This window comes from Pelodiscus sinensis, chromosome 19, assembly GCF_049634645.1.
Source record: "Pelodiscus sinensis isolate JC-2024 chromosome 19, ASM4963464v1, whole genome shotgun sequence".
Taxonomy (NCBI): Eukaryota; Metazoa; Chordata; order Testudines; family Trionychidae; genus Pelodiscus; species Pelodiscus sinensis.
Genome location: NC_134729.1, coordinates 29,654,246 through 29,680,474, shown reverse-complemented (window position 1 = coordinate 29,680,474; position 26,229 = coordinate 29,654,246). Strand labels below are relative to the sequence as shown.

The 26,229-nt window shown below is 68.6% G+C and overlaps 1 protein-coding gene across 2 annotated transcripts in view; it reads left to right on the top strand.

The window, feature by feature from the left end:
* The window catches only part of TBXA2R (thromboxane A2 receptor), a 49,781-nt gene extending 23,675 nt beyond the window's left edge, over nt 1-26,106 (top strand). For both annotated transcript variants that reach the window (XM_075903287.1, XM_075903289.1), the window contains exons 2-3: nt 11,553-12,527; nt 25,068-26,106. In XM_075903287.1, coding sequence (XP_075759402.1) covers nt 11,733-12,527; nt 25,068-25,337 — 1,065 coding nt within the window. In that variant the 5' untranslated portion in view covers nt 11,553-11,732 and the 3' untranslated portion in view covers nt 25,338-26,106. The remainder of the gene's footprint in view (nt 1-11,552; nt 12,528-25,067) is intronic.
* The last annotated feature ends 123 nt before the right edge of the window (nt 26,107-26,229 follow it).

Sequence of the window (26,229 nt, the reverse complement as noted above, 5' to 3'; positions counted from 1 at the left end):
TAGGAAAAACTATTTCCCTAGGCGGGTGGTGAAGCACTGGGATGGGTTCCCTAGGGAAGTAGTGGAGTCTCCATCCCTAGAGGTGTTTAAGTCTCGGCTTGACAAAGCCCTGGCCGGGTTGATTTAATGGGGATTGGTCCTGCCTAGAGCAGGGGGCTGGACTTGACCTTCTGAGGTCTCTTCCAGCTCTATGATTGTATTTGATAGTCGCTGGGGGCGGGGACAGCAGCCAATGCGCTCTGGCCCCACTACCAGGTAGCCCCCTGCCACTCCGCACTCTAAAACCCAGCTCCCTGCTGATACAGAGGCAGCAAGGGGGGGTCATGTAGTTGACAGGATTAACCAGTAAGCCTGTGCTTGTGTAGTCAACTGCATGCTGACATCCCGAGTGCATGCACTTAGCTGGCTGCCCGCCCTCCTAGGATGGAGTGGAGGGAGGAGGGGGCATAGAACAAGCAGCGCTACAGCAAATGGGTTGTGCCAGGGATGCTGCCATGATCTGGAGCAGCTCCCTGGACTGCCTGGCTACGTCTACACTGGCAGCTTCTTGCGTAAGAACCGTTTTGCTGAAGAGTTCTCGTGCAAAAAATCTTCCACAAGAGCACGTCCACACTGGCATGGGCTTTTGCACAAGAGCATCCGTGGCAGTGTGGACGCTCTCTTGCACAAGAAAGCTCTGATGGTCATTTTAACCATAGGGACTTCTTGTGCAAGGAATTCATGTTGCCTGTCTACACGGCCTCTTGTGGAAGAGCTCTTGCACGAGAGGGCTTCTTCCTCGTGGGGAGAGGAGTGACTCTTCCGGAAGAAGCCGTTTTCCAACGCTAGACTGTCCATTTACTTGCACAAGAACGCTCGTGCAGTGTAGTCAGCGGGCAAGCTTTTGCACAAGAAGCTGCCAGTGTGGACATAGCCCCTGTGTGTCTCGGAGCCGTTCGGGATCCCCCGACAGCCCAGAGTTCTGCCCTGGAATGGGCCCCTGGCCTCCCAGCTCAGCCAGTGTTCCCTGCCTGGAGCGGGGGCTGCGAGAGAAGCACCAGACACTGGGGAACATGCTGGAATCGCAAGCGTTGGCAGTGCCGCGTGGATGGACATGCAGCCAACCCGCCGCATTCACTCTGGGGCCAGAGCCGGGGCTGACGGAAGGCCAGCTCCGAAGGTCTCCCACATCTGTCCCCCTCCAGCCCAGCTCAGTCCGAGGCCCACGGTGGCAGTGCTGCTGCTTTGCCAGACCAACGCCGTCGAGGGGCCGGGGCAGCTCAGCCCCCAGCGAGTGTTGCGGGAACAAACTGTGGCAAGTTTTCACTCTTGACTAATGGAAAAAGCTGGGATGTGCCCCCACCCCGGCAGTTGACTCATTCCAGAGCTCCCTACCAGAGCCCCAGTGACTCAGAGCGGCCAGAGGGGGGTTGGGTTTCCACCCGGGCCCGTCAGCCGGGGGCTGGAGGAGGCCTGTGGCTGGCAAGGTCGCGTGTGAAAGCAGAAGCAGAAGCTGGGTGCGGTGCTCAGTGGCTGCACCGCACCGGGTGAGGCCGGGGGTGAGAGGAAAGGAGATTTGGGCTGCTCCTGCCAGGAGGCGAACACCAGGCAGCCCAGCAGGCCTGGGTCTCGCTTCCGGACCTCGGTCCGAATGCAGCTGGGTCTGGGCTGCGCAACGTTCTCTCAGGTTCAGTCCTTAGCTTGGGGGACTCGTGAGACCCATCTCCTCCTGCCTGCTGGGCTCATCGGGGCCTTCCTCTGCAAGGAGCTGAGTCAAAGCCCCCCCGAGCTCTGCTGCCGCTCTTAGGGCTGGTCGCAGTTCAGCTCGGAGGTGCCTGGCTCCTGCCAGTCTCTGGCTTGAACGTCTGCTCGTCTGGCCTTGGCCCAAGGCCTGCACCAGGCACCGGGCAGAGGCCCGTGGCAGTAGTGAGCCAGAAAATCACTTCCCCTGCTCTGGTGCCGGGGCTGGGCCCTCGCAGCCTCTCCAAGTTCAGCGTTCCAGAGTCTACGCTGCTAAGAGCCTTGGCCTGACATTTTAGCTGGACCCGCCTGCTGCTGCCAGCGGGTTTGCGCAGGGAGTCGGAGCAGCTTGTGCCCTGGAGCAGGGCCCGCGTGGGCCACGCGAACACCTGCCAGATGCTAGGCAGGGGCAGACATGAGCTCAGTGTGACCGGCAGCTGGTGCTAAGCACCCGCTCAGCCTGCTGTTACCGGCGGCTCCTCCAGACTGGGCCTTGTCAGCAGGGGGGCCGGAGCAACGTGCGGAGCCGCGGAGCCGCGGAGCCAGGCTCTGCACCCGGCCGGGCTAAGTCCAGCACTGTGGAGACCGACGGTCGAAATGTGGGCCCCTGGCCGCGGTGTGTGGCGGCTGCAGCTGACAGCACAAAGGCTCTGACCAGGGACCCCCTGGGTGCTAAATGAGGTTGGTAAAACCAGAGATTGGCTTGGCCTGTGCCCCCTGGGCTAGTGCCGTTGGGTGACCTACAACGCGCTCGGGTTGTGGTCAGCCCCTATGTCGGGCATGCGCCGTCCAAAGGCAGCGTCGGACTTGGGCCTGCCATGCCGCTGGCTGCTCCCCGCCCCCGGGAGCGGGGGTGTCTCGGCCTGGGCTGCCCCCGTGGGCTGGGCGGGAGCCCTTGCAGGGGCTGTGGAGCAAGGCAAGTACAAGTGCAGACCTGGAGGGGTGACCAGGGCTCCATGGGGAGGCGTCTGTCTGCCTGTCTCTGGGCAACAGTCAAAATGCAGAAGGTCCCACAGTCTGGTGTACTCGGGAGAGCCCAGTCCCTCCCCCCGTGGGGCCAGGTGTGTGCAGCGTTGGGCGCCTACCCCCCTCCCGCTCTCCGGTGTGGACACACAGCTGGAGTCGCTGGCCAGTCCCGTGGTGCTGCCTGGGCGAGGCGGGCACAAGGGGGAAAGCAGAGCTTAGTGGAATTGACCTTCTCAGCTCTTGTGCCTTGTCCAAGACCAGCCTGTGAGCTCCCCGGGAGGGCTCTCCCTTGCACGTGTCTCTAGCTCCCCGCGTGGTGGGCCCCGAGCTGGGACTGCACAAGCGAGGCCGCTGCAAACACGGTGGGGCCGGCCGGGCACTTGCAGTGAAAATGGAGCGACCGGCGTCCGCTCGGAGCTTGAAGCCAGGCTGGGACCCAGCCAAAAGGCACCAGAAGGAGCCGAAACCGAACAGGAGAGCAGGGCTGGGAGCTTCCACTCTGAGCAGAACCGGGCCGTGGAGGTCGGGTCCCGGAGCAGGAAGGGGAGAGGCCCGTGATGCAGCCTGCCCAGGAGAGGCTGGGACGTGAGATGAAGGATCTTCTTTCCAAGCTCGGCAATTTAGTCAGTTACAGGGGACTGAATACGAACCACAGAGCACGTCGGGAGCAACCCGGGCACGGGACGTTAACACGAGCTCTGGAAATAAGAAGAGGAGCACCCATGCCCCGGGCTGGCACGCTGGGGAGTGGACACTGGGCTGGGGGCGGTGCCCCGGGCTGGCACGCTGGGGAGTGGACACTGGGCTGGGGGCGGTGCCCTGGGCTGGCACGCTGGGGAGTGGACACTGGGTTGGGGGCGGTGCCCCGCGCTGGCACGCTGGGGAGTGGACACTGGGCTGGGGGCGGTGCAGTGCCCCAGGCTGGCACGTTGGGGAGTGGACACTGGGCTGGGGGTGGTGCCCTGGGCTGGCACGCTGGGGAGTGGACACTGGGCTGGGGGCAGTGCCCTGGGCTGGCACATTGGGGAGTGGACACTGGGCTGGGGGCGGTGCCCTGGGCTGGCACGCTGGGGAGTGGACACTGGGCTGGGGGCGGTGCCCTGGGCTGGCACGCTGGGGAGTGGACACTGGGCTGGGGGCGGTGCCCTGGGCTGGCACGCTGGGGAGTGGACACTGGGCTGGGGGCGGTGCCCTGGGCTGGCACGCTGGGGAGTGGACACTGGGCTGGGGGCAGTGCCCCGCGCTGGCACGCTGGGGAGTGGACACTGGGCTGGGGGTGGTGCCCTGGGCTGGCACGCTGGGGAGTGGACACTGGGCTGGGAGCGGTGCCCTGGGCTGGCACGCTGGGGAGTGGACACTGGGCTGGGGGCGGTGCCCTGGGCTGGCACATTGGGGAGTGGACACTGGGCTGGGGGCGGTGCCCTGGGCTGGCACATTGGGGAGTGGACACTGGGCTGGGGGCGGTGCCCTGGGCTGGCACGCTGGGGAGTGGACACTGGGCTGGGGGCGGTGCCCCGGGCTGGCACGCTGGGGAGTGGACACTGGGCTGGGGGCGGTGCCCTGGGCTGGCACGTTGGGGAGTGGACACTGGGCTGGGGGCGGTGCCCCGGGCTGGCACGCTGGGGAGTGGACACTGGGCTGGGGGCGGTGCCCTGGGCTGGCACGCTGGGGAGTGGACACTGGGCTGGGGGCGGTGCCCTGGGCTGGCACATTGGGGAGTGGACACTGGGCTGGGGGCAGTGCCCCAGGCTGGCACGTTGGGGAGTGGACACTGGGCTGGGGGTGGTGCCCTGGGCTGGCACGCTGGGGAGTGGACACTGGGCTGGGGGTGGTGCCCTGGGCTGGCACGCTGGGGAGTGGACACTGGGCTGGGGGCGGTGCCCTGGGCTGGCACGCTGGGGAGTGGACACTGGGCTGGGGGCGGTGCCCTGGGCTGGCACATTGGGGAGTGGACACTGGGCTGGGGGCAGTGCCCCGCGCTGGCACATTGGGGAGTGGACACTGGGCTGGGGGCGGTGCCCCGGGCTGGCACGCTGGGGAGTGGACACTGGGCTGGGGGCGGTGCCCTGGGCTGGCACGCTGGGGAGTGGACACTGGGCTGGGGGCGGTGCCCTGGGCTGGCACGCTGGGGAGTGGACACTGAGCTGAGGGTGGTGCAGTGCCCCAGGCTGGCACATTGGGGTGTGGACACTGAGCTGAGGGTGGTGCCTGGTGCCCCGGGCTGGCACATTGGGGAGCGCAGATTTAGATGGGTGACTAGTGCGTGACCGGGACCGTATATTGGCCCTGCCTGCGTGAGCCCCTGCGGTCACAGGCCTGTCCTAATGGAGCTGGGGTACTTTGGCTCTGAGACATTTGACCTGATCCCAGCCTATCATCAGCGCAGTGAGAGGGTCAGCGAGGCTTCCTGCTGGGAACAGCGGCTGCCTCTAGCCCAGGCAAAGCCAGGCCCCTGTTCTGCCCCAGGCAACATTAACCAGCACCTGGGCAGCAGGGAATGCCAGGGCTGGGGGAGGAGCTGTCAGGCGAGGGTTATGGCCCAGCACTGCAGCCCAGGGTGGGAGCCGGGGGGTGACGTTACCTAAGCTGTGATCCCCGGAACTGGCCCTTTTCCAGCCCCGTTTGTCCCAGGATCACAAAGCACATTGCGGGGGCCCTGACCCCGTTGTGGTGACGGGGAACCTGAGGCACAGACCAGGAACAGCTTTGCCAGTCACACAGTGCTGCAGGCGTCCTTGCACACGGCCAGGGCTGGGCTCAGCCCTCCGCTGGGATGCCTCCCGTTCCCCCGCTGCGAGCCAGATGGCAACTCTCAGACCAAAGCAGCCTCCAGAGCCGCGGGCGCCTGGGCCGTTCGTTCTGGGCGCCGTGCCGGGCAGGGCTGCCGGGGGTCGGAGCTGCACCGTGGGGTGCCACAGCCTCCCCATGAGACCTCCAGGCTCCTGCCCCTGGAGTCCGATTCACGACAAGGGTCCCTCGCTGGGTCACAAACCTCCTCCTGCCAGCAGCTGTGGGCTTGAGCCCTCCAGGTCAGCTGCACAAAGGCCAAGGGAAGGGCAGGAGGCTCCAGGGGCCCGCGTGTGGGGCCGAGATGGGCCGGGAGCTCAGGGATGGGCCAGCCCACCGGGGCGTTTGCTCTGTCGGGGCCGCTCCTGTGCCCGGGGCTCTGGTTCCCAGCTTGGTTTGGCTTTGGAAATGGCTCTAAGCCCCTCTGCTGTTTGCCGCATTGAGGTCACTGCAGCAGCACCCAAAGGTTCCCCTGCGCTGGGCGTGGGGCACTGGCCCAGCCTGCCGGTTCCTGCCCAAAGGGCTCGTGGCTGGAGTGTGGGGAGCGCGTGGCGGTGACTCATCAGCCCCCCCTCCCTGTGCCCGGGGGGTCAGGCCTGCTGAGTGGCTGCAGAGTAGCCATGTCGGAGATTAGAACCTGCCCCCTCTGCTCTCCCCGGGAACTCCACTGCCCCCCAGCCCTGCCTGCTGCCCAGCCAGTGCCTGATGGGCCGCGGGGGTCTGACGTGGGGGTCGCCAGTCCCCCGCTCTGTGACAGCAGAGCTGGGGCAGTTCCACGCCTGGCCTGGATTTCAGACCCTTGCACTGAGATTTCGCCCAGGAGCGACACGAGGCCTGTTTCTGCTCCCCAACCCCCATGCTGCTTTGCACGGCCCCAGTGGACTTACGCCCAAGCAGGTCGGCTCAGAATTGGGCGCAGGAAGTTGGGGTTGAGACCTGGGCCGTTGCTTCACAGGCTGGGCCTGGGTGTTGGGGTCAAGTTGCTGCCGCCTGATGTTTGTGGTGAGAAGGGTTTTTTGGGGGGGAGGAGGGAAATGCAGATTTGGGAACTGAAACGTTTTCTGGCTTCATGTTCAACCCGCCAGATTGTTTTGCCGCAGGAACTCGGAACAAACGGACGGGGTTTGCGTTTCTGATTCGTTTCCAATGCCCTTTAAGCATGTTTCAATGCTCCACTTGTAAACAGCAAGTTGCCTTTGAGCCAAAAGGGTTTTTAAATGTTTTGCTTGGTCAAAAAAGTTTTTGTTTTGACTCCAAACAATTCCCGCCGCTCCCCCCGAGTTTTTGGAACTGCCACTCAACCAAAAAGTCCATTTTGTCCTACCCCCAGGCTGCTCTCCTACGGCTCCTGAGGTGCAGGCCAGCTGTCCCCCCTCACCCCAACTTCAGGGGGCGCCCAGTGTGCCGGCCAACCTGGGCCCACGCTGCTCCGAGCAAACAAACGCAGCACCTGGCTGGACTCAGCCGCTCCCTTTCCTGGAAGGACTCGCTACAGCAAGGGCAGGGCTTATTCATCCCTCCTGATGGGAAAGAGGGGGCATAAATGGAAGCAGATGCAGCTGAATATGATGAGCAGCCGGCTCCACTCCTGTCCCACGGGGCGGGGATGTTGCAATAGTGGAGTCGCGGAGGCTCACCCAGTGCAGGATGCGCTTGGGCCGACCCAAGCCAGAGCAGTTTGCACCTCAGTAGCGTTTTCCTCCCCTTTGCCCTGGGGTGAAGGAGCCAGGCCCAGGGGCTTGTCCCACGATGTGTCCACAGGGCCGTGTGCATCTCTGGGGGGAGCCAGCTGCTTTGTGCCCAGCTGGGGCACTCAGATACAGCAGCCTCCTTCCTTCCTCTTCTGTGCCCTGTGCCAGCCCTGCTGTGGCCGGGGACATGCCGTGAGTCCGAAAGGTGCAGAACGCCGCGGGACGTGCACCCCATTAGGAAGCCTGAATCAATGTGGGCACCCCCCCACCCCGGGAGCCAGCAGCAGGCCCGGGAAAGGGACCCTGGGCCCAGCCCCCTTCACTGAGAAGCTGCTTCCACAGACTTAGAACCAAAAAGCGGGTCCTGCGAGGTGTTTGGTTTTAAACTGGACAGTCCAGTACTTGAGCTTTCTACTCGGGAAACAAATGGAGGAAATAGAAATGAGAAATGGAACTGTCCGGTCGGTGTGTTCTAGATCCGATGGAATGTAGCGTGTGATGCAATGTCAAGTGTGTCTGGTATTTTTGTTGAAACCAGCTGGCAACCCTAGTCCTGCTCACAGGCGGGCTGACAGCCTCCCCAGGCGCCGCTCTGTTTTTGCAGCCAGGGCTGCGCAGGGCGAGTCCTGACGTACCGCAGGCCCCTGTTGCTAGTCCAGCCCCTGCCAACCACGGGAATTCGCTTTTCAAGCCCCACATGCCGCAGGGGCTGGGCTGGGGGTGTTCCTGGGAGAGACGTGCTGAGTGCAGAAGTGGGTTAAACTAAACGAGCCAGGACACAGTCTGCAGAGAGTGGCCACGCGGGGAGCTGTTCTAGATTTGCTCTTGCATTTTAAATTCAAACCCTGCCTTAATGTGGAATCGCCATTTGAACACGGGGACACATTCAGGGAGCCGGTACAGATCTCTGCCCAGTTAGCTGAGCCTGAGTTCTACTCCCGGCTCGCTCAATGACTTGGGCAAGCCACTGACCCGCTCTGGGCCTCAGTTTCTCCACCAGTCCTGAACCTTAGCTTCCTAGCCCATGGGGCTCTGCTACTGTCTGTTCACAAAGAGCTTTACTGGGCCCCAAGTGCTGGCAGGAAGGGCAGGGGTCACTGCGGAAGTGGAGGCCGGGCTCTCCAGCATGTTCATTGACTGGACCCTCTGGGGCCGGCCCTGTCCCAAGCCAGGTGGGTTTGTGCCAGACCCCATGGACAGCCCAAGCTGCCGGTTGCTCGATGCCAGAGCAGGGCCCCCCGAGCCTCCCAGCTGGCAGCAGGTTATTGCAGTCGGGCTCCGAAGGTTGATCCCAGCAGGACAAGGGGTAGATCAGCTGCCCTTCTCCAGCTGAGAGCACCATGTCGCTGGCTTCGGCTGGGAGCAGGAACCAGAGCAGGCTGATGAGCTGCGGGTGTAGAACAGGGCTCCCCGCCCCCCAACCGGATCTGGGCTTGGCCCGAGCAGCACCCAGCATGACCGGCCTGGGCTCTGGTGCCAGAACCATCCCGGGGAGGGTCCCGCGGTAGAGCCCTGCTGCTCGCCAGCCCCCCACACGGTGCTTGTGTAACTCCGCCCCAGCCCGGAGCGGCGCTGTGGGGCTCAGATCTCGCTCCAGTCAAGCTCCTGGCTTTGCCAGAGTCCAGAGGCTGAGCAGGCCAAGCCCCCCGTCTGGGGCGTCAGGCCTGGGGAGACATTCCCGGAGCTCAGGGAGGCCCATGGTGCAGCCACGCTGAGGTCAGGGGCAAATTTGTGCTGACCTGCTCCAATAGACCCGAAACTCCGCCCATCTCCCAGCTCCCTTTTGGATGGTCCACACTGATGCCCTCAGCTTGCCTCTGGCTGGCTCCCCACAGCTCTGGCAGGGAGGCCAATGGAGAGGCAGGCACGTGAGCTCGGCCCGGAGCCAGGTGCGCACCCGGCGAGCGGCGGGGCCCTCGGGCAGCGGGGGAGCTGAAAACAAGTTTCTTTAAACAATGCGCAAATGGGAGCCACAGACTCATGTAAACAGCCCGTGACCTGCCCTCGGGAGCGTGGTGCTAATGCAAAGCAGCTGCCCGGCACTGGACCCGCACGGCCCATCGCTGCAGGGCCTCTCTGAGCCCTTCTCCACACGGTTGAGACTCGACTGACATCCACACAGGCCCCAGTGGCCTCCAAAGCTGGACTGGAACCAGCAACCTACAGGGAGACACCGTCTGCCTGTATCTACGTTCTGGGCTCCCAGGGTCTGCTGCACCTTGGTAGGCAGGGGCCTGCAGGCCAGGTGCTTGGGGAGAGGACGGTGATGGTGGAGCTCGGTGGCGCTTTTGTACAAGGGACGTACAAAGTCTGTTTCCAGCATGCCGCAGGAATCGAACAGCGGGCCCACAGCCCCAGGACGGAGCCAACAGCTCTCCTTGGCCTGTTGCCGGGGAGTTTGCTGCGTTTCTCTCGCACAGGGCCCCAAGCTAATCAATCCTAGAGTGGCCAGATGGTTTAAAAAAAATACTGGACACACTTGATCTCATGGGGGGGGGAGGGGCTGGCCGGGGGGGAACCAGACAGCAGGGAGCGGGGCTGGCCGGGAGGGTGTCAGGGGGGGGACAGGCTGGCGGGGAGTGGGGCTGGCCCAGGTGCACGCAGATCCTGGGGTGCTGCCCATCCCGCACAGGGTCCCGGTGGGGCGCACGGGTGATTCCATCCCGCCCCCTCCCCCTCCTCTCTACTGCGTAGTTGCGTACTGCCTGGCTGGTAGACACGCTCACGCAGTGTGAGCCAGGCAGTACGCAACTACGTACTGATACTCATGACGATAATAAAACGTACTTATTAGAAAACACTGGACATTTCTGTTTGGTATTTTCTCAATTTGTTTCCCGGACAGACAGCTCAAATACCGGACACCTGGCAACCCTCCCAATGCCCCACCCTTGTGCTTTGGGATCTGGCCCTGGGAAGGCCCGGGTGCATCTCCTACTCCAGCCCTGCATATGCCGGAGCTTTGGCTGCTGGCTCTGACAGCTTCAGCACGGAGCTTCGTGGTGCCTCACGTTGCTCCTCAAAGGCAGCACGTGTTCCAAGAGGTCACCCCCAGGCCCGTGTGTGAGGCCTTTATCGTGGCAGCCGAGCACCCCCCTTGCAGCCTGGAGAGGGAGCGATTGGAGCGAGGCCGAGCCGACAGCTAGAGTCGCTCCTGGCGCTGAAACAGACCCAACCTGCAGCGTAGCGGGCGAGCAGCGTGGTGGCTACAAACACCATCACTACGTCTGGATTGGATCCCTTTTTCGTAAATCTCCCCCGCTTCATTAGCATAAAAATGGCTGCTGCTTTTTTTCGGCACGGAGCTTTGCTGGAAAAGAGCACTAGTCTAGACGCGGATCGTTCGGAAAATAAAGCCTTTTCCGAAAGATCCCTTATTTTAAGAGGGACTAGGGATCTTTCGGAAAAGGCTTTATTTTCTGAAAGATCCGCGTCTAGACTGGCGCTATTTTCCGGCAAAGCTCCGTGTCGAAAAAAAGCGGCAGCCATTTTTATGCTAATGAAGCGAGGGAGATTTAAATCCCTGCTTCGTTAGCAATTGCGATACATCTAATTTGCATCCCTATTACGAAAAAGGGATCCAATCTAGACGTAGCCCATGTTTGTGCCAGGATTCCGGGGGCGGAGGCCCCTAGGCGGGGAGAGGGGGGCGGGGCCATGGGGAGCCTGGGGGCTGGAAGGAAGGCCGGGCGGGGCGGGGAGGGGCGGCGCTCCCAGCCAATGAGCCCAGGAGAGAATGGCCAGGCAAAGCCGCCCGTGGCCAAGTCCCTGCTGCAGCACTTGCTTCGAGGGTTGCTCCAGGGCTTCCTTTCCTCCCCAGTCCCCTCGCCCCCCAGCTTGGGCCTCTGGGAGTGGGGGGGGGATGGTGCCTCGCGCTCGCTGGGCTGACGCTGTCGTTAGATTCCAACCCGGGACCTGCTGGCAGTCGCCCACGGCAGTGAGTGTCTCGTGCCAGGCTGCCCGGAGCCACCCCAACCGGGCCGGGCCCTGAGCTTCCAGCCCACCCCGTTTTCCCAGCCTCGGGGCAGCGACTCGCCAGCTCTCGGGCCGTGGGGACCGATGGGCAAAGGGAGCCGCGGCAGTGAGCGAGTGCCGAGGCCTGGAAGAGTCCTGAGCGCTCCCTAAGCCCAAGCCCACACGAGCCCTGGCCCAGCGAGGGCGGAGGGGCTGTGCAGGGAGCTCGAGTGGCTTTTAGTGCTGAAGACCCTTGACCGGGGGCTCCGGACACTTCCGCCCGCTGTGTGCGATCCGCCTGACGGTGCCCGGGGGCCGAGTCCCACCCTCGGTGCCTCACGCTGGGAGCCATGTGGGGAGGGCCCCGTGGGGCGCGCTGGGCGCCGCTGCCTGGGTGAGCCGGGCGTGATACTAACCAGTCCCCTTTCTCCCCAGAGCGCTGGCAGAGCAACCTGGGCACCTGCTGCTTCTCGGCCAGTCGAGCACCCGGCAGGCGCGGTGCCCAGCCCCGGGAGAAGGCCCGCCCGGCTGCGGGCCATGGAGCCCAGCTGTAAGACAGCCTGAGCCTGGGCTGCAGAGGTGCTTGTGTGGGGGAGACCCCAACCGTGGGCAGGGATGAAGCCCAACGGCAGCCTGCCCAGCGAGTTGGGCTCCTGCTTCCGCAGCCCCAACCTCACCGAGAACAGCACGAAGTCGATTGTCTCCCCCTGGTTCTCCACCGCCTTCGGCACCATCGGCCTGGCCTCCAACCTCTTCGCGCTCTGCGTGCTGGTCAGCTCCTCCCGCAAGATGCACAGCCGCGCCCGCTCCTCCTTCCTCATCTTCCTCTGCGGCCTGGTGGTGACCGACTTCCTGGGCCTGCTGGTCACCGGCTCCATCATCATCTCCTACCACTTCACCAAGTTCAACTGGATGGAGGTCGACCCCTCCTGCCACCTCTGCAACTTCCTGGGCCTCTCCATGGTCTTCTTCGGCCTGTGCCCGCTGCTGCTGGGTGCCACCATGGCAGGGGAACGCTTCTTCGGCATCAACCGCCCCTTCTCCCGCTCCACCAGCATGTCCAAGAACCGAGCCTGGCTCATGGTGGGCCTGGTCTGGGCCTTCTCCTTCTCCCTGGGACTCCTGCCCTTCCTGGGCCTAGGGGACTACACCCTGCAGTACCCCAACTCCTGGTGCTTCCTCACGCTGCTGCATGACTCCAGGAACGTGACCTTCTGCATGATCTTCGCCCTGCTGGGCATCCTCGCCGTGGGCCTCTCCTTCCTCTTCAACACGGTCAGTGTGGTGACGCTGTGCCGGGTCTACCACGACCGCGAGGCGGTGCAGCGGCGGCGGGACAGCGAGGTGGAGATGATGGTGCAGTTGGTGGGCATCATGGTCATTGCCAGTGTCTGCTGGTTGCCCCTGCTGGTAAGGGCCCCCCTCCCCCTGCGGAGCCCCCAGCTGCTGCGTTGCAACCGGGCTGGGAAGGGATCGGCAGGGGGCATTAAGGCCTTATTTCATCATTCCAGTCAACCTGACCCACAGCCTTGCACTCCCCCCAGTCAGTGCCCCTGGGGCCCGGCCTGCAGCCCCCGCGAGCCCAGCCCTGGGTTCCCCCCAAAACATCTCTGCCGGTGCCCCTGGGCCCGGCCCGCAGCCCCCGCTAGCCCAGCCCTGGGTTCCCCCCAAAACGTCTCTGCCGGTGCCCCTGGGGCCCAGCCTGCAGCCCCCGCTAGCCCAGCCCTGGGTTCCCTCCAGAACGTCTCTGCCGGTGCCCCTGGGGCCCAGCCCGCAGCCCCCGCTAGCCCAGCCCTGGGTTCCCCCCAGAACGTCTCTGCCGGTGCCCCTGGGGCCCAGCCCGCAGCCCCCGCTAGCCCAGCCCTGGGTTCCCTCCAGAACGTCTCTGCCGGTGCCCCTGGGGCCGGACCCGCAGCCCCCGCTAGCCCAGCCCTGGGTTCCCCCCAGAACGTCTCTGCCGGTGCCCCTGGGGCCCAGCCTGCAGCCCCCGCTAGCCCAGCCCTGGGTTCCCCCCAAAACGTCTCTGCCGGTGCCCCTGGGGCCCAGCCCGCAGCCCCCGCGAGCCCAGCCCTGGGTTCCCCCCAAAACGTCTCTGCCGGTGCCCCTGGGGCCCAGCCTGCAGCCCCCGCTAGCCCAGCCCTGGGTTCCCCCCAGAACGTCTCTGCCGGTGCCCCTGGGGCCCAGCCTGCAGCCCCCGCTAGCCCAGCCCTGGGTTCCCCCCAGAACGTCTCTGCCGGTGCCCCTGGGGCCCAGCCTGCAGCCCCCGCTAGCCCAGCCCTGGGTTCCCTCCAGAACGTCTCTGCCGGTGCCCCTGGGGCCCGACCTGCAGCCCCCGCTAGCCCAGCTCTGGGTTCCCCCCAAAACGTCTCTGCCGGTGCCCCTGGGGCCCAGCCCGCAGCCCCCGCTAGCCCAGCCCTGGGTTCCCCCCAGAACGTCTCTGCCGGTGCCCCTGGGGCCCAGCCTGCAGCCCCCGCTAGCCCAGCCCTGGGTTCCCTCCAGAACGTCTCTGCCGGTGCCCCTGGGGCCCAGCCTGCAGCCCCCGCTAGCCCAGCCCTGGGTTCCCTCCAGAACGTCTCTGCCGGTGCCCCTGGGGCCCGACCTGCAGCCCCCGCTAGCCCAGCCCTGGGTTCCCTCCAGAACGTCTCTGCCGGTGCCCCTGGGGCCCGGCCCGCAGCCCCCGCTAGCCCAGCCCTGGGTTCCCACCAGAACGTCTCTGCCGGTGCCCCTGGGGCCCAGCCCGCAGCCCCCGCTAGCCCAGCCCTGGGTTCCCTCCAGAACGTCTCTGCCGGTGCCCCTGGGCCCAGCCTGCAGCCCCCGCTAGCCCAGCCCTGGGTTCCCCCCAGAACGTCTCTGCCGGTGCCCCTGGGGCCCAGCCTGCAGCCCCCGCTAGCCCAGCCCTGGGTTCCCTCCAGAACGTCTCTGCCGGTGCCCCTGGGGCCCAGCCTGCAGCCCCCGCTAGCCCAGCCCTGGGTTCCCTCCAGAACGTCTCTGCCGGTGCCCCTGGGGCCCAGCCTGCAGCCCCCGCTAGCCCAGCCCTGGGTTCCCTCCAGAACGTCTCTGCCGGTGCCCCTGGGCCCAGCCCGCAGCCCCCGCTAGCCCAGCCCTGGGTTCCCTCCAGAACGTCTCTGCCGGTGCCCCTGGGGCCCAGCCTGCAGCCCCCGCTAGCCCAGCCCTGGGTTCCCTCCAGAACGTCTCTGCCGGTGCCCCTGGGGCCCAGCCTGCAGCCCCCGCTAGCCCAGCCCTGGGTTCCCTCCAGAACGTCTCTGCCGGTGCCCCTGGGGCCCAGCCTGCAGCCCCCGCTAGCCCAGCCCTGGGTTCCCTCCAGAACGTCTCTGCCGGTGCCCCTGGGCCCGGCCTGCAGCCCCCGCTAGCCCAGCCCTGGGTTCCCTCCAGAACGTCTCTGCCGGTGCCCCTGGGGCCCAGCCCGCAGCCCCCGCTAGCCCAGCCCTGGGTTCCCCCCAGAACGTCTCTGCCGGTGCCCCTGGGGCCCAGCCCGCAGCCCCCGCTAGCCCAGCCCTGGGTTCCCCCCAAAACGTCTCTGCCGGTGCCCCTGGGGCCCAGCCTGCAGCCCCCGCTAGCCCAGCCCTGGGTTCCCCCCAAAACGTCTCTGCCGGTGCCCCTGGGGCCCAGCCTGCAGCCCCCGCTAGCCCAGCCCTGGGTTCCCTCCAGAACGTCTCTGCCGGTGCCCCTGGGGCCCAGCCCGCAGCCCCCGCTAGCCCAGCCCTGGGTTCCCCCCAGAACGTCTCTGCCGGTGCCCCTGGGGCCCGGCCTGCAGCCCCCGCTAGCCCAGCCCTGGGTTCCCCCCAAAACGTCTCTGCCGGTGCCCCTGGGGCCCAGCCCGCAGCCCCCGCTAGCCCAGCCCTGGGTTCCCCCCAGAACGTCTCTGCCGGTGCCCCTGGGGCCCAGCCCGCAGCCCCCGCTAGCCCAGCCCTGGGTTCCCCCCAAAACGTCTCTGCCGGTGCCCCTGGGGCCCAGCCTGCAGCCCCCGCTAGCCCAGCCCTGGGTTCCCGCCAGAACGTCTCTGCCGGTGCCCCTGGGGCCCAGCCCGCAGCCCCCGCTAGCCCAGCCCTGGGTTCCCGCCAGAACGTCTCTGCCGGTGCCCCTGGGGCCCAGCCTGCAGCCCCCGCTAGCCCAGCCCTGGGTTCCCCCCAGAACGTCTCTGCCGGTGCCCCTGGGGCCCAGCCTGCAGCCCCCGCTAGCCCAGCCCTGGGTTCCCCCCAGAACGTCTCTGCCGGTGCCCCTGGGGCCCAGCCTGCAGCCCCCGCTAGCCCAGCCCTGGGTTCCCTCCAGAACGTCTCTGCCGGTGCCCCTGGGGCCCGGCCCGCAGCCCCCGCTAGCCCAGCCCTGGGTTCCCTCCAGAACGTCTCTGCCGGTGCCCCTGGGGCCCAGCCTGCAGCCCCCGCTAGCCCACTCCTGGGTTCCCTCCAGAACGTCTCTGCCGGTGCCCCTGGGGCCCAGCCTGCAGCCCCCGCTAGCCCAGCCCTGGGTTCCCTCCAGAACGTCTCTGCCGGTGCCCCTGGGGCCCAGCCTGCAGCCCCCGCTAGCCCAGCCCTGGGTTCCCCCCAGAACGTCTCTGCCGGTGCCCCTGGGGCCCGGCCTGCAGCCCCCGCTAGCCCAGCCCTGGGTTCCCCCCAGAACGTCTCTGCCGGTGCCCCTGGGGCCCAGCCCGCAGCCCCCGCTAGCCCAGCCCTGGGTTCCCCCCAGAACGTCTCTGCCGGTGCCCCTGGGGCCCAGCCTGCAGCCCCCGCTAGCCCAGCCCTGGGTTCCCTCCAGAACGTCTCTGCCGGTGCCCCTGGGGCCGGACCCGCAGCCCCCGCTAGCCCAGCCCTGGGTTCCCCCCAAAACGTCTCTGCCGGTGCCCCTGGGGCCCAGCCCGCAGCCCCCGCTAGCCCAGCCCTGGGTTCCCCCCAGAACGTCTCTGCCGGTGCCCCTGGGGCCCAGCCCGCAGCCCCCGCTAGCCCAGTCCTGGGTTCCCCCCAAAACGTCTCTGCCGGTGCCCCTGGGGCCCAGCCTGCAGCCCCCGCTAGCCCAGCCCTGGGTTCCCCCCAGAACGTCTCTGCCGGTGCCCCTGGGGCCCGACCTGCAGCCCCCGCTAGCCCAGCCCTGGGTTCCCCCCAAAACGTCTCTGCCGGTGCCCCTGGGGCCCAGCCCGCAGCCCCCGCTAGCCCAGCCCTGGGTTCCCCCCAAAACGTCTCTGCCGGTGCCCCTGGGGCCCGACCTGCAGCCCCCGCTAGCCCAGCCCTGGGTTCCCCCCAGAACGTCTCTGCCGGTGCCCCTGGGCCCAGCCCGCAGCCCCCGCTAGCCCAGTCCTGGGTTCCCTCCAGAACGTCTCTGCCGGTGCCCCTGGGGCCCGGCCTGCAGCCCCCGCTAGCCCAGCCCTGGGTTCCCTCCAGAACGTCTCTGCCGGTGTCCCTGGGGCCCAGCCTGCAGCCCCCGCTAGCCCAGCCCTGGGTTCCCTCCAGAACGTCTCTGCCGGTGTCCCTGGGGCCCAGCCCGCAGCCCCCGCTAGCCCAGCCCTGGGTTCCCCCCAGAACGTCTCTGCCGGTGCCCCTGGGGCCCGGCCTGCAGCCCCCGCTAGCCCAGCCCTGGGTTCCCTCCAGAACGTCTCTGCCGGTGCCCCTGGGGCCCAGCCTGCAGCCCCCGCTAGCCCAGCCCTGGGTTCCCCCCAAAACGTCTCTGCCGGTGCCCCTGGGGCCCGACCTGCAGCCCCCGCTAGCCCAGCCCTGGGTTCCCCCCAGAACGTCTCTGCCGGTGCCCCTGGGGCCCAGCCTGCAGCCCCCGCTAGCCCAGCCCTGGGTTCCCCCCAGAACGTCTCTGCCGGTGCCCCTGGGCCCAGCCCGCAGCCCCCGCTAGCCCAGCCCTGGGTTCCCCCCAGAACGTCTCTGCCGGTGCCCCTGGGGCCCAGCCTGCAGCCCCCGCTAGCCCAGCCCTGGGTTCCCCCCAGAACGTCTCTGCCGGTGCCCCTGGGGCCCGGCCCGCAGCCCCCGCTAGCCCAGCCCTGGGTTCCCCCCAGAACGTCTCTGCCGGTGCCCCTGGGCCCAGCCCGCAGCCCCCGCTAGCCCAGTCCTGGGTTCCCCCCAGAACGTCTCTGCCGGTGCCCCTGGGCCCAGCCCGCAGCCCCCGCTAGCCCAGCCCTGGGTTCCCCCCAGAACGTCTCTGCCGGTGCCCCTGGGCCCAGCCCGCAGCCCCCGCTAGCCCAGCCCTGGGTTCCCCCCAGAACGTCTCTGCCGGTGCCCCTGGGGCCCGGCCCGCAGCCCCCGCTAGCCCAGCCCTGGGTTCCCCCCAAAACGTCTCTGCCGGTGCCCCTGGGCCCAGCCTGCAGCCCCCGCTAGCCCAGTCCTGGGTTCCCCCCAAAACGTCTCTGCCGGTGCCCCTGGGCCCAGCCTGCAGCCCCCGCTAACCCAGTCCTGGGTTCCCTCCAGAACGTCTCTGCCGGTGCCCCTGGGCCCAGCCTGCAGCCCCCGCTAGCCCAGTCCTGGGTTCCCTCCAGAACGTCTCTGCCGGTGCCCCTGGGGCCCGGCCTGCAGCCCCCGCTAGCCCAGCCCTGGGTTCCCTCCAGAACGTCTCTGCCGGTGTCCCTGGGGCCCAGCCTGCAGCCCCCGCTAGCCCAGCCCTGGGTTCCCCCCAGAACGTCTCTGCCGGTGCCCCTGGGGCCCAGCCCGCAGCCCCCGCTAGCCCAGCCCTGGGTTCCCCCCAGAACGTCTCTGCCGGTGCCCCTGGGGCCCAGCCCGCAGCCCCCGCTAGCCCAGCCCTGGGTTCCCTCCAGAACGTCTCTGCCGGTGCCCCTGGGGCCCAGCCCGCAGCCCCCGCTAGCCCAGCCCTGGGTTCCCCCCAGAACGTCTCTGCCGGTGCCCCTGGGGCCCAGCCTGCAGCCCCCGCTAGCCCAGTCCTGGGTTCCCTCCAGAACGTCTCTGCCGGTGCCCCTGGGGCCCAGCCCGCAGCCCCCGCTAGCCCAGCCCTGGGTTCCCCCCAGAACGTCTCTGCCGGTGCCCCTGGGGCCCAGCCTGCAGCCCCCGCTAGCCCAGCCCTGGGTTCCCCCCAGAACGTCTCTGCCGGTGCCCCTGGGCCCAGCCCGCAGCCCCCGCTAGCCCAGCCCTGGGTTCCCTCCAGAACGTCTCTGCCGGTGCCCCTGGGGCCCGGCCTGCAGCCCCCGCTAGCCCAGCCCTGGGTTCCCTCCAGAACGTCTCTGCTGGTGCCCCTGGGGCCCAGCCCGCAGCCCCCGCTAGCCCAGCCCTGGGTTCCCCCCAGAACGTCTCTGCCGGTGCCCCTGGGGCCCGGCCTGCAGCCCCCGCTAGCCCAGCCCTGGGTTCCCCCCAGAACGTCTCTGCCGGTGCCCCTGGGGCCCAGCCTGCAGCCCCCGCTAGCCCAGCCCTGGGTTCCCTCCAGAACGTCTCTGCCGGTGCCCCTGGGGCCCAGCCCCCAGCCCCCGCTAGCCCAGCCCTGGGTTCCCTCCAGAACGTCTCTGCCGGTGCCCCTGGGGCCCAGCCTGCAGCCCCCGCTAGCCCAGCCCTGGGTTCCCCCCAAAACGTCTCTGCCGGTGCCCCTGGGGCCGGACCTGCAGCCCCCGCTAACCCAGCCCTGGGTTCCCTCCAGAACGTCTCTGCCGGTGCCCCTGGGGCCCAGCCTGCAGCCCCCGCTAGCCCAGCCCTGGGTTCCCTCCAGAACGTCTCTGCCGGTGCCCCTGGGGCCCAGCCTGCAGCCCCCGCTAGCCCAGCCCTGGGTTCCCTCCAGAACGTCTCTGCCGGTGCCCCTGGGGCCCGACCTGCAGCCCCCGCTAGCCCAGCCCTGGGTTCCCCCCAGAACGTCTCTGCCGGTGCCCCTGGGGCCGGACCCGCAGCCCCCGCTAGCCCAGCCCTGGGTTCCCCCCAGAACGTCTCTGCCGGTGCCCCTGGGGCCCAGCCTGCAGCCCCCGCTAGCCCAGCCCTGGGTTCCCACCAGAACGTCTCTGCCGGTGCCCCTGGGGCCCGACCTGCAGCCCCCGCTAGCCCAGTCCTGGGTTCCCCCCAGAACGTCTCTGCCGGTGCCCCTGGGGCCCAGCCTGCAGCCCCCGCTAGCCCAGCCCTGGGTTCCCTCCAGAACGTCTCTGCCGGTGCCCCTGGGGCCCAGCCCGCAGCCCCCGCTAGCCCAGCCCTGGGTTCCCTCCAGAACGTCTCTGCCGGTGCCCCTGGGGCCCAGCCCGCAGCCCCCGCTAGCCCAGTCCTGGGTTCCCTCCAGAACGTCTCTGCCGGTGCCCCTGGGGCCCAGCCTGCAGCCCCCGCTAGCCCAGCCCTGGGTTCCCCCCAGAACGTCTCTGCCGGTGCCCCTGGGGCCCGGCCTGCAGCCCCCGCTAGCCCAGCCCTGGGTTCCCCCCAGAACGTCTCTGCCGGTGCCCCTGGGGCCCAGCCCCCAGCCCCCGCTAGCCCAGCCCTGGGTTCCCTCCAGAACGTCTCTGCCGGTGCCCCTGGGCCCAGCCTGCAGCCCCCGCTAGCCCAGCCCTGGGTTCCCCCCAAAACGTCTCTGCCGGTGCCCCTGGGGCCCAGCCTGCAGCCCCCGCTAGCCCAGTCCTGGGTTCCCTCCAGAACGTCTCTGCCGGTGCCCCTGGGCCCAGCCCGCAGCCCCCGCTAGCCCAGCCCTGGGTTCCCCCCAGAACGTCTCTGCCGGTGCCCCTGGGGCCCGACCTGCAGCCCCCGCTAGCCCAGTCCTGGGTTCCCCCCAAAACGTCTCTGCCGGTGCCCCTGGGGCCCAGCCCGCAGCCCCCGCTAGCCCAGCCCTGGGTTCCCCCCAGAACGTCTCTGCCGGTGCCCCTGGGGCCCAGCCCGCAGCCCCCGCTAGCCCAGCCCTGGGTTCCCTCCAGAACGTCTCTGCCGGTGCCCCTGGGGCCCAGCCCGCAGCCCCCGCTAGCCCAGTCCTGGGTTCCCCCCAAAACGTCTCTGCCGGTGCCCCTGGGGCCCAGCCTGCAGCCCCCGCTAGCCCAGCCCTGGGTTCCCTCCAGAACGTCTCTGCCGGTGCCCCTGGGGCCCAGCCTGCAGCCCCCGCTAGCCCAGCCCTGGGTTCCCCCCAAAACGTCTCTGCCGGTGCCCCTGGGGCCCAGCCTGCAGCCCCCGCTAGCCCAGCCCTGGGTTCCCTCCAGAACGTCTCTGCCGGTGCCCCTGGGGCCCAGCCTGCAGCCCCCGCTAGCCCAGCCCTGGGTTCCCTCCAGAACGTCTCTGCCGGTGCCCCTGGGGCCCAGCCCGCAGCCCCCGCTAGCCCAGTCCTGGGTTCCCCCCAAAACGTCTCTGCCGGTGCCCCTGGGGCCCAGCCCGCAGCCCCCGCTAGCCCAGCCCTGGGTTCCCCCCAGAACGTCTCTGCCGGTGCCCCTGGGGCCCAGCCTGCAGCCCCCGCTAGCCCAGTCCTGGGTTCCCTCCAGAACGTCTCTGCCGGTGCCCCTGGGGCCCAGCCCGCAGCCCCCGCTAGCCCAGCCCTGGGTTCCCTCCAGAACGTCTCTGCCGGTGCCCCTGGGGCCCAGCCTGCAGCCCCCGCTAGCCCAGCCCTGGGTTCCCCCCAGAACGTCTCTGCCGGTGCCCCTGGGGCCCAGCCTGCAGCCCCCGCTAGCCCAGCCCTGGGTTCCCTCCAGAACGTCTCTGCCGGTGCCCCTGGGGCCAGACCCGCAGCCCCCGCTAGCCCAGTCCTGGGTTCCCTCCAGAACGTCTCTGCCGGTGCCCCTGGGGCCCAGCCTGCAGCCCCCGCTAGCCCAGCCCTGGGTTCCCCCCAGAACGTCTCTGCCGGTGCCCCTGGGGCCCGACCTGCAGCCCCCGCTAGCCCAGCCCTGGGTTCCCCCCAGAACGTCTCTGCCGGTGCCCCTGGGGCCGGACCCACAGCCCCCGCTAGCCCAGCCCTGGGTTCCCTCCAGAACGTCTCTGCCGGTGCCCCTGGGGCCCAGCCTGCAGCCCCCGCTAGCCCAGCCCCGAGAGCTACGTCGACACATCAGAAAACGCCGGTGGCAGCCTGGTCACGGACTCGGGCCGGCGGGGCTGGCGCCCGGGGCTAAAATCAGCCTCGTGGATGCTCTCACTTGGGCTGGAGCCAGGTGGTGAGCCCCTCCCTGCCCAGAGCGCTGGGCTCCAGCCAGCCCCTGACCGCCGGCCCTGCAGCCTCCGTGAGCTCCGGTCCTGGCGGCCCCACCTATCGGTCCCGCTGGAGGGCGGGGGGCCCAAGGCTCCATCGGGGCGCAGCTGAGCGTCCGCTTGTCTGTTCTCCCCAGCCCACGTGTTCTCCCCAGCCCACGCTGGGGGCACCTTCCCTCCCCCGCCCTTCACAGCACCTGCAGCCTTCCCGCCATTGCCTGGCTCCTGCCCCTCTGGGCCGCTCCCCCCATGTCCCCAGACGTTCCAGCTGTGGAACCCCCCCCCGCCCCTGTGGAATCCCCACCTGGGCCGTTTGCCTCCCAGTGCCCAGCCATACCAGCCTCCAGGTCCCCCGTCCCCCCTCCAGCGGCCCAGAGTCGCAGGGTGATTGGGGCTGTGCCCTGCCTACTCTGGCTGGCTAGGTGCCCCCCACGGTGGTGTGCTCTGCCCCATCTCGCCTGCCCTGCCTGCATCTCCCCCCCCCCCCCCGGCACTGCACTCCGTGTCCCCTCCCCCCACCATGTCCTGCTTATCCTGTTCCCCCCACCCAGCCACGTTCTGCCCATGCCCATCACCTGCCGTCAGGCACCGCTCACCCCATGTGCCTCACGGCCCTGCAGGAGGGAAGACTTGCCCCCACCCCATATAGGGGGGAAACTGAGGCACGGGGCAGGTAGAGGATTTGTCCAGGGAACATGGCAGAGCAGGGCCCCACTGACACCCAGCCCTGTACACTAGCCCCAAAGCCCCACTCGTGTCTGGGAGGTGGGCGGTGCTGCACTGGGCAGAGCCCGATCCTGGGAGGGGAGCAGTTTTGGGCACAACCAAAGTAGAAATAAATTATAACTCCAACCCTCGGGGGTGCCAGTGCCCCCCCCACACTGACCCATAACAAGGGGCAGGGCTGGCTATAGCTGGGTCCTTGGACCCAGGCTCAGATTCAGAGAGACCAAGTGCCCCCTGCCTGGGAGTCCTGGTGGCTGAGTCTTTGGCCAGCAAGTCACTGTGCGGCCATAGGCAGACGGTAAGATCGACACCCTGCATGTCGCTCTTTGATGGGACGGACAGACAGACGGGTGCTGCATGGGACCCTGTAGTGTGACTGACAGACAGACGGGTGCTGCGTGGCCCCCTGGAGTGTGAGACAGACACACAGACGGGTGCTGCCTGGCCCCCTGCAGTGGGACAGACGGGTGCTGCCTGGCCCCCTGGAGTGTGAGACAGACACACAGACGGGTGCTGCCTGGCCCCCTGCAGTGGGACAGACGGGTGCTGCGGGGCCCCCTGTAGTGGGACGGACGGAGGGACAGACGGGTGCTGTGGGGCCCCCTGCAGAGGGACGGATGGAGGGACAGACGGGTGCTGTGTGGCCCCCTGTAGTTACAGACACACAGACGGGTGCTGCGGGGCCCCCTGTAGTGGGACTGACGGAGGGACAGACGGGTGCTGCGGGGCCCCCTGCAGAGGGACGGACGGAGGGACGGACGGGTGCTGCAGGGCCCCCTGCAGTGGGACGGACGGAGGGACAGACGGGTGCTGCGGGGCCCCCTGCAGTGGGACAGACGGAGGGACGGACGGGCGCTGCGGGGCCCCCTGCAGTGGGACAGACGGAGGGACGGACGGGTGCTGCGGGGCCCCCTGCAGTGGGACTGACGGAGGGACAGACGGGTGCTGCGGGGCCCCCTGCAGAGGGACGGACGGAGGGACGGACGGGTGCTGCGGGGCCCCCTGCAGAGGGACGGACGGAGGGACAGACGGGTGCTGCGGGGCCCCCTGCAGTGGGACTGACGGAGGGACAGACGGGTGCTGCGGGGCCCCCTGCAGTGGGACAGACGGAGGGACGGACGGGTGCTGCGGGGCCCCCTGCAGAGGGACGGACGGAGGGACGGACGGGTACTGCGGGGCCCCCTGCAGAGGGACGGACGGAGGGACAGACGGGTGCTGCGGGGCCCCCTGCAGAGGGACGGACGGAGGGACGGACGGGTGCTGCGTGGCCCCCTGCAGAGGGACGGACGGAGGGACAGACGGGCGCTGCGGGGCCCCCTGCAGTGGGACGGACGGAGGGACGGACGGGTACTGCGGGGCCCCCTGCAGAGGGACGGACGGAGGGACGGACGGGTGCTGCGGGGCCCCCTGCAGTGGGACAGACGGAGGGACGGACGGGTGCTGCGGGGCCCCCTGCAGTGGGACGGACGGAGGGACAGACGGGCGCTGCGGGGCCCCCTGCAGTGGGACGGACGGAGGGACAGACGGGTGCTGCGGGGCCCCCTGCAGAGGGACGGACGGAGGGACAGACGGGCGCTGCGGGGCCCCCTGCAGAGGGACGGACGGAGGGACAGACGGGTACTGCGGGGCCCCCTGCAGAGGGACGGACGGAGGGACAGACGGGTACTGCGGGGCCCCCTGCAGTGGGACGGACGGAGGGACAGACGGGTGCTGCGGGGCCCCCTGCAGAGGGACGGACGGAGGGACAGACGGGCGCTGCGTGGCCCCCTGCAGTGGGACGGACGGAGGGATAGACGGGTGCTGCGTGGCCCCCTGCAGTGGGACGGACGGAGGGACAGACGGGTGCTGCGGGGCCCCCTGCAGTGGGACGGACGGAGGGATAGACGGGTGCTGCGTGGCCCCCTGCAGTGGGACGGACGGAGGGACAGACGGGTGCTGCGGGGCCCCCTGCAGAGGGACGGACGGAGGGACAGACGGGTGCTGCGGGGCCCCCTGCAGAGGGACGGACGGAGGGACAGACGGGTGCTGCGTGGCCCCCTGCAGTGGGACGGACGGAGGGACAGACGGGCGCTGCGGGGCCCCCTGCAGTGGGACGGACGGAGGGACAGACGGGTGCTGCGGGGCCCCCTGCAGAGGGACGGATGGAGGGACAGACGGGCGCTGCGGGGCCCCCTGCAGAGGGACGGACGGAGGGACAGACGGGTGCTGCGGGGCCCCCTGCAGAGGGACGGACGGAGGGACAGACGGGCGCTGCGGGGCCCCCTGCAGAGGGACGGACGGAGGGACAGACGGGCGCTGCGGGGCCCCCTGCAGAGGGACGGACGGAGGGACAGACGGGCGCTGCGGGGCCCCCTGCAGAGGGACGGACGGAGGGACAGACGGGCGCTGCGGGGCCCCCTGCAGTGGGACGGACGGAAGGACAGACGGGTGCTCCGTGGCCCCCTGCAGAGGGACGGACGGAGGGATAGACGGGCGCTGCGTGGCCCCCTGCAGTGGGATGGATGGAGGGATAGACGGGCACTGCATGGCTCCCTGCAGAGGGACGGACGGAGGGATAGACGGGTGCTGCGGGGCCCCCTGCAGAGGGACGGATGGAGGGACAGACGGGCGCTGCGGGGCCCCCTGCAGAGGGACGGACGGAGGGACAGACGGGCGCTGCGGGGCCCCCTGCAGAGGGACGGACGGAGGGACAGACGGGCGCTGCATGGCCCCCTGCAGAGGGACGGACGGAGGGATAGACGGGCGCTGCGGGGCCCCCTGCAGAGGGACGGACGGAGGGATAGACGGGCACTGCATGGCTCCCTGCAGAGGGACGGACGGAGGGATAGACGGGCGCTGCAGGGCCCCCTGCAGAGGGACGGACGGAGGGACAGACGGGTGCTGCAGGGCCCCCTGCAGAGGGACGGACGGAGGGATAGACGGGTGCTGCGGGGCCCCCTGCAGAGGGACGGACGGAGGGACAGACGGGTGCTGCAGGGCCCCCTGCAGAGGGACGGACGGAGGGACAGACGGGTGCTGTGCGGCCCAGGCAGGGGGCGAGACACAGGACCAGGGCCGTGGCGTGAGCCAGTCGGGGTTGCAGGACCACTGAGCTCCTGGGCCACGCCGGTTCCTCCCCACACGATCTCCCTCCCCCTCCCAGATATTCATCATCCAGACGGTGCTGCAGGAGCCTCGCCCTGGGCTGCTGCCCCGCCAGCTCGAGCGGCCGACGGAGGAGAATCTGCTGATCTGCCTGCGCATGGTCACCTGGAACCAGATCCTGGACCCCTGGGTCTACATCCTCTTCCGCAGGGCCGTGCTGAAGCGCATCTACCCCAGCCTCAAGGCCCGGCCCTCCATCGTCTCCCTCTACCCCACGCTCAACCCCTCGCTGCGCCGCAAGCTCACCCAGGACTCTGTGCTGCAGTAGCAGAGGCAGGGCACGGGCAGGGCGTGGGCTCCCGGCCCAGGACTCGGGCTGCCGAGGGACAGCTGGTTTGGGTGGGTCCCTGGACGGACACTGCCTCCCGCCTGCCAGCCTGGCCTGCCTGACTCCTGCCAGGACGCATGAGGTTGGCTGCCTCGTCTGCCGGCTGGCAGCGCGGGTATTGGAGCCGCCCCGCCCTGGACGGCGCCAGTACCCCGGGGCCATGGTGCTTATGGGTGGGTGCTCAGAGCCCTGGGACAGAGAGCCGACCCCACCTCAAGGCTTGGCTTTTTCAGTGGGGCAGAGGCCATTTTAAATCCCCCAATCCTTTGAGTGGGGGCCCCCCTCTCCATATGCCCCCCAGCTGCGCCTGCTGCAGGGCCCCCCTGGCCTGGACAGACTCCAAGTGCCGCTGCTGGCTCATCACTCCCAGGGACGTCCTGCTTCACCCCATCGGGTCTGCAGCGACGCTGGGCCCAGCACCAGGCGGACCAGGGCTCCCGGCTGCCGGGCAACAGGCTCGGCCCATGGACCACAGCTGCCGGCAGCACCTTAGCGCGAGCTGTGCTGCTGCTTGGAGGGGAGCCACTGGCTGAGGCTGGGGCATGCAGGGCTCTCAGGAGGGGCAGGGCAGGGCTGGGGGTGATTCAGGACAGGGATGGGACTGGCCAGGGCGCAGTGGGGCCCAGAAAGGGGACAGGCTGGATGGGACCTTGGCATCCCTGCAGCAACCCACATGCTCTTCCTAGCAATAAAAACCTAGTTGGTTCCATTCTCTGCACCTGGCTCCGCTGGGGACGATGTGGGGTGCCGACGTCCCGCCCCACAACAGGAAGGGATGCTCATGGGGGGCAGTGATGAATTTTGGAGCTGGGGTCAGGGAAGTTTTTTCACC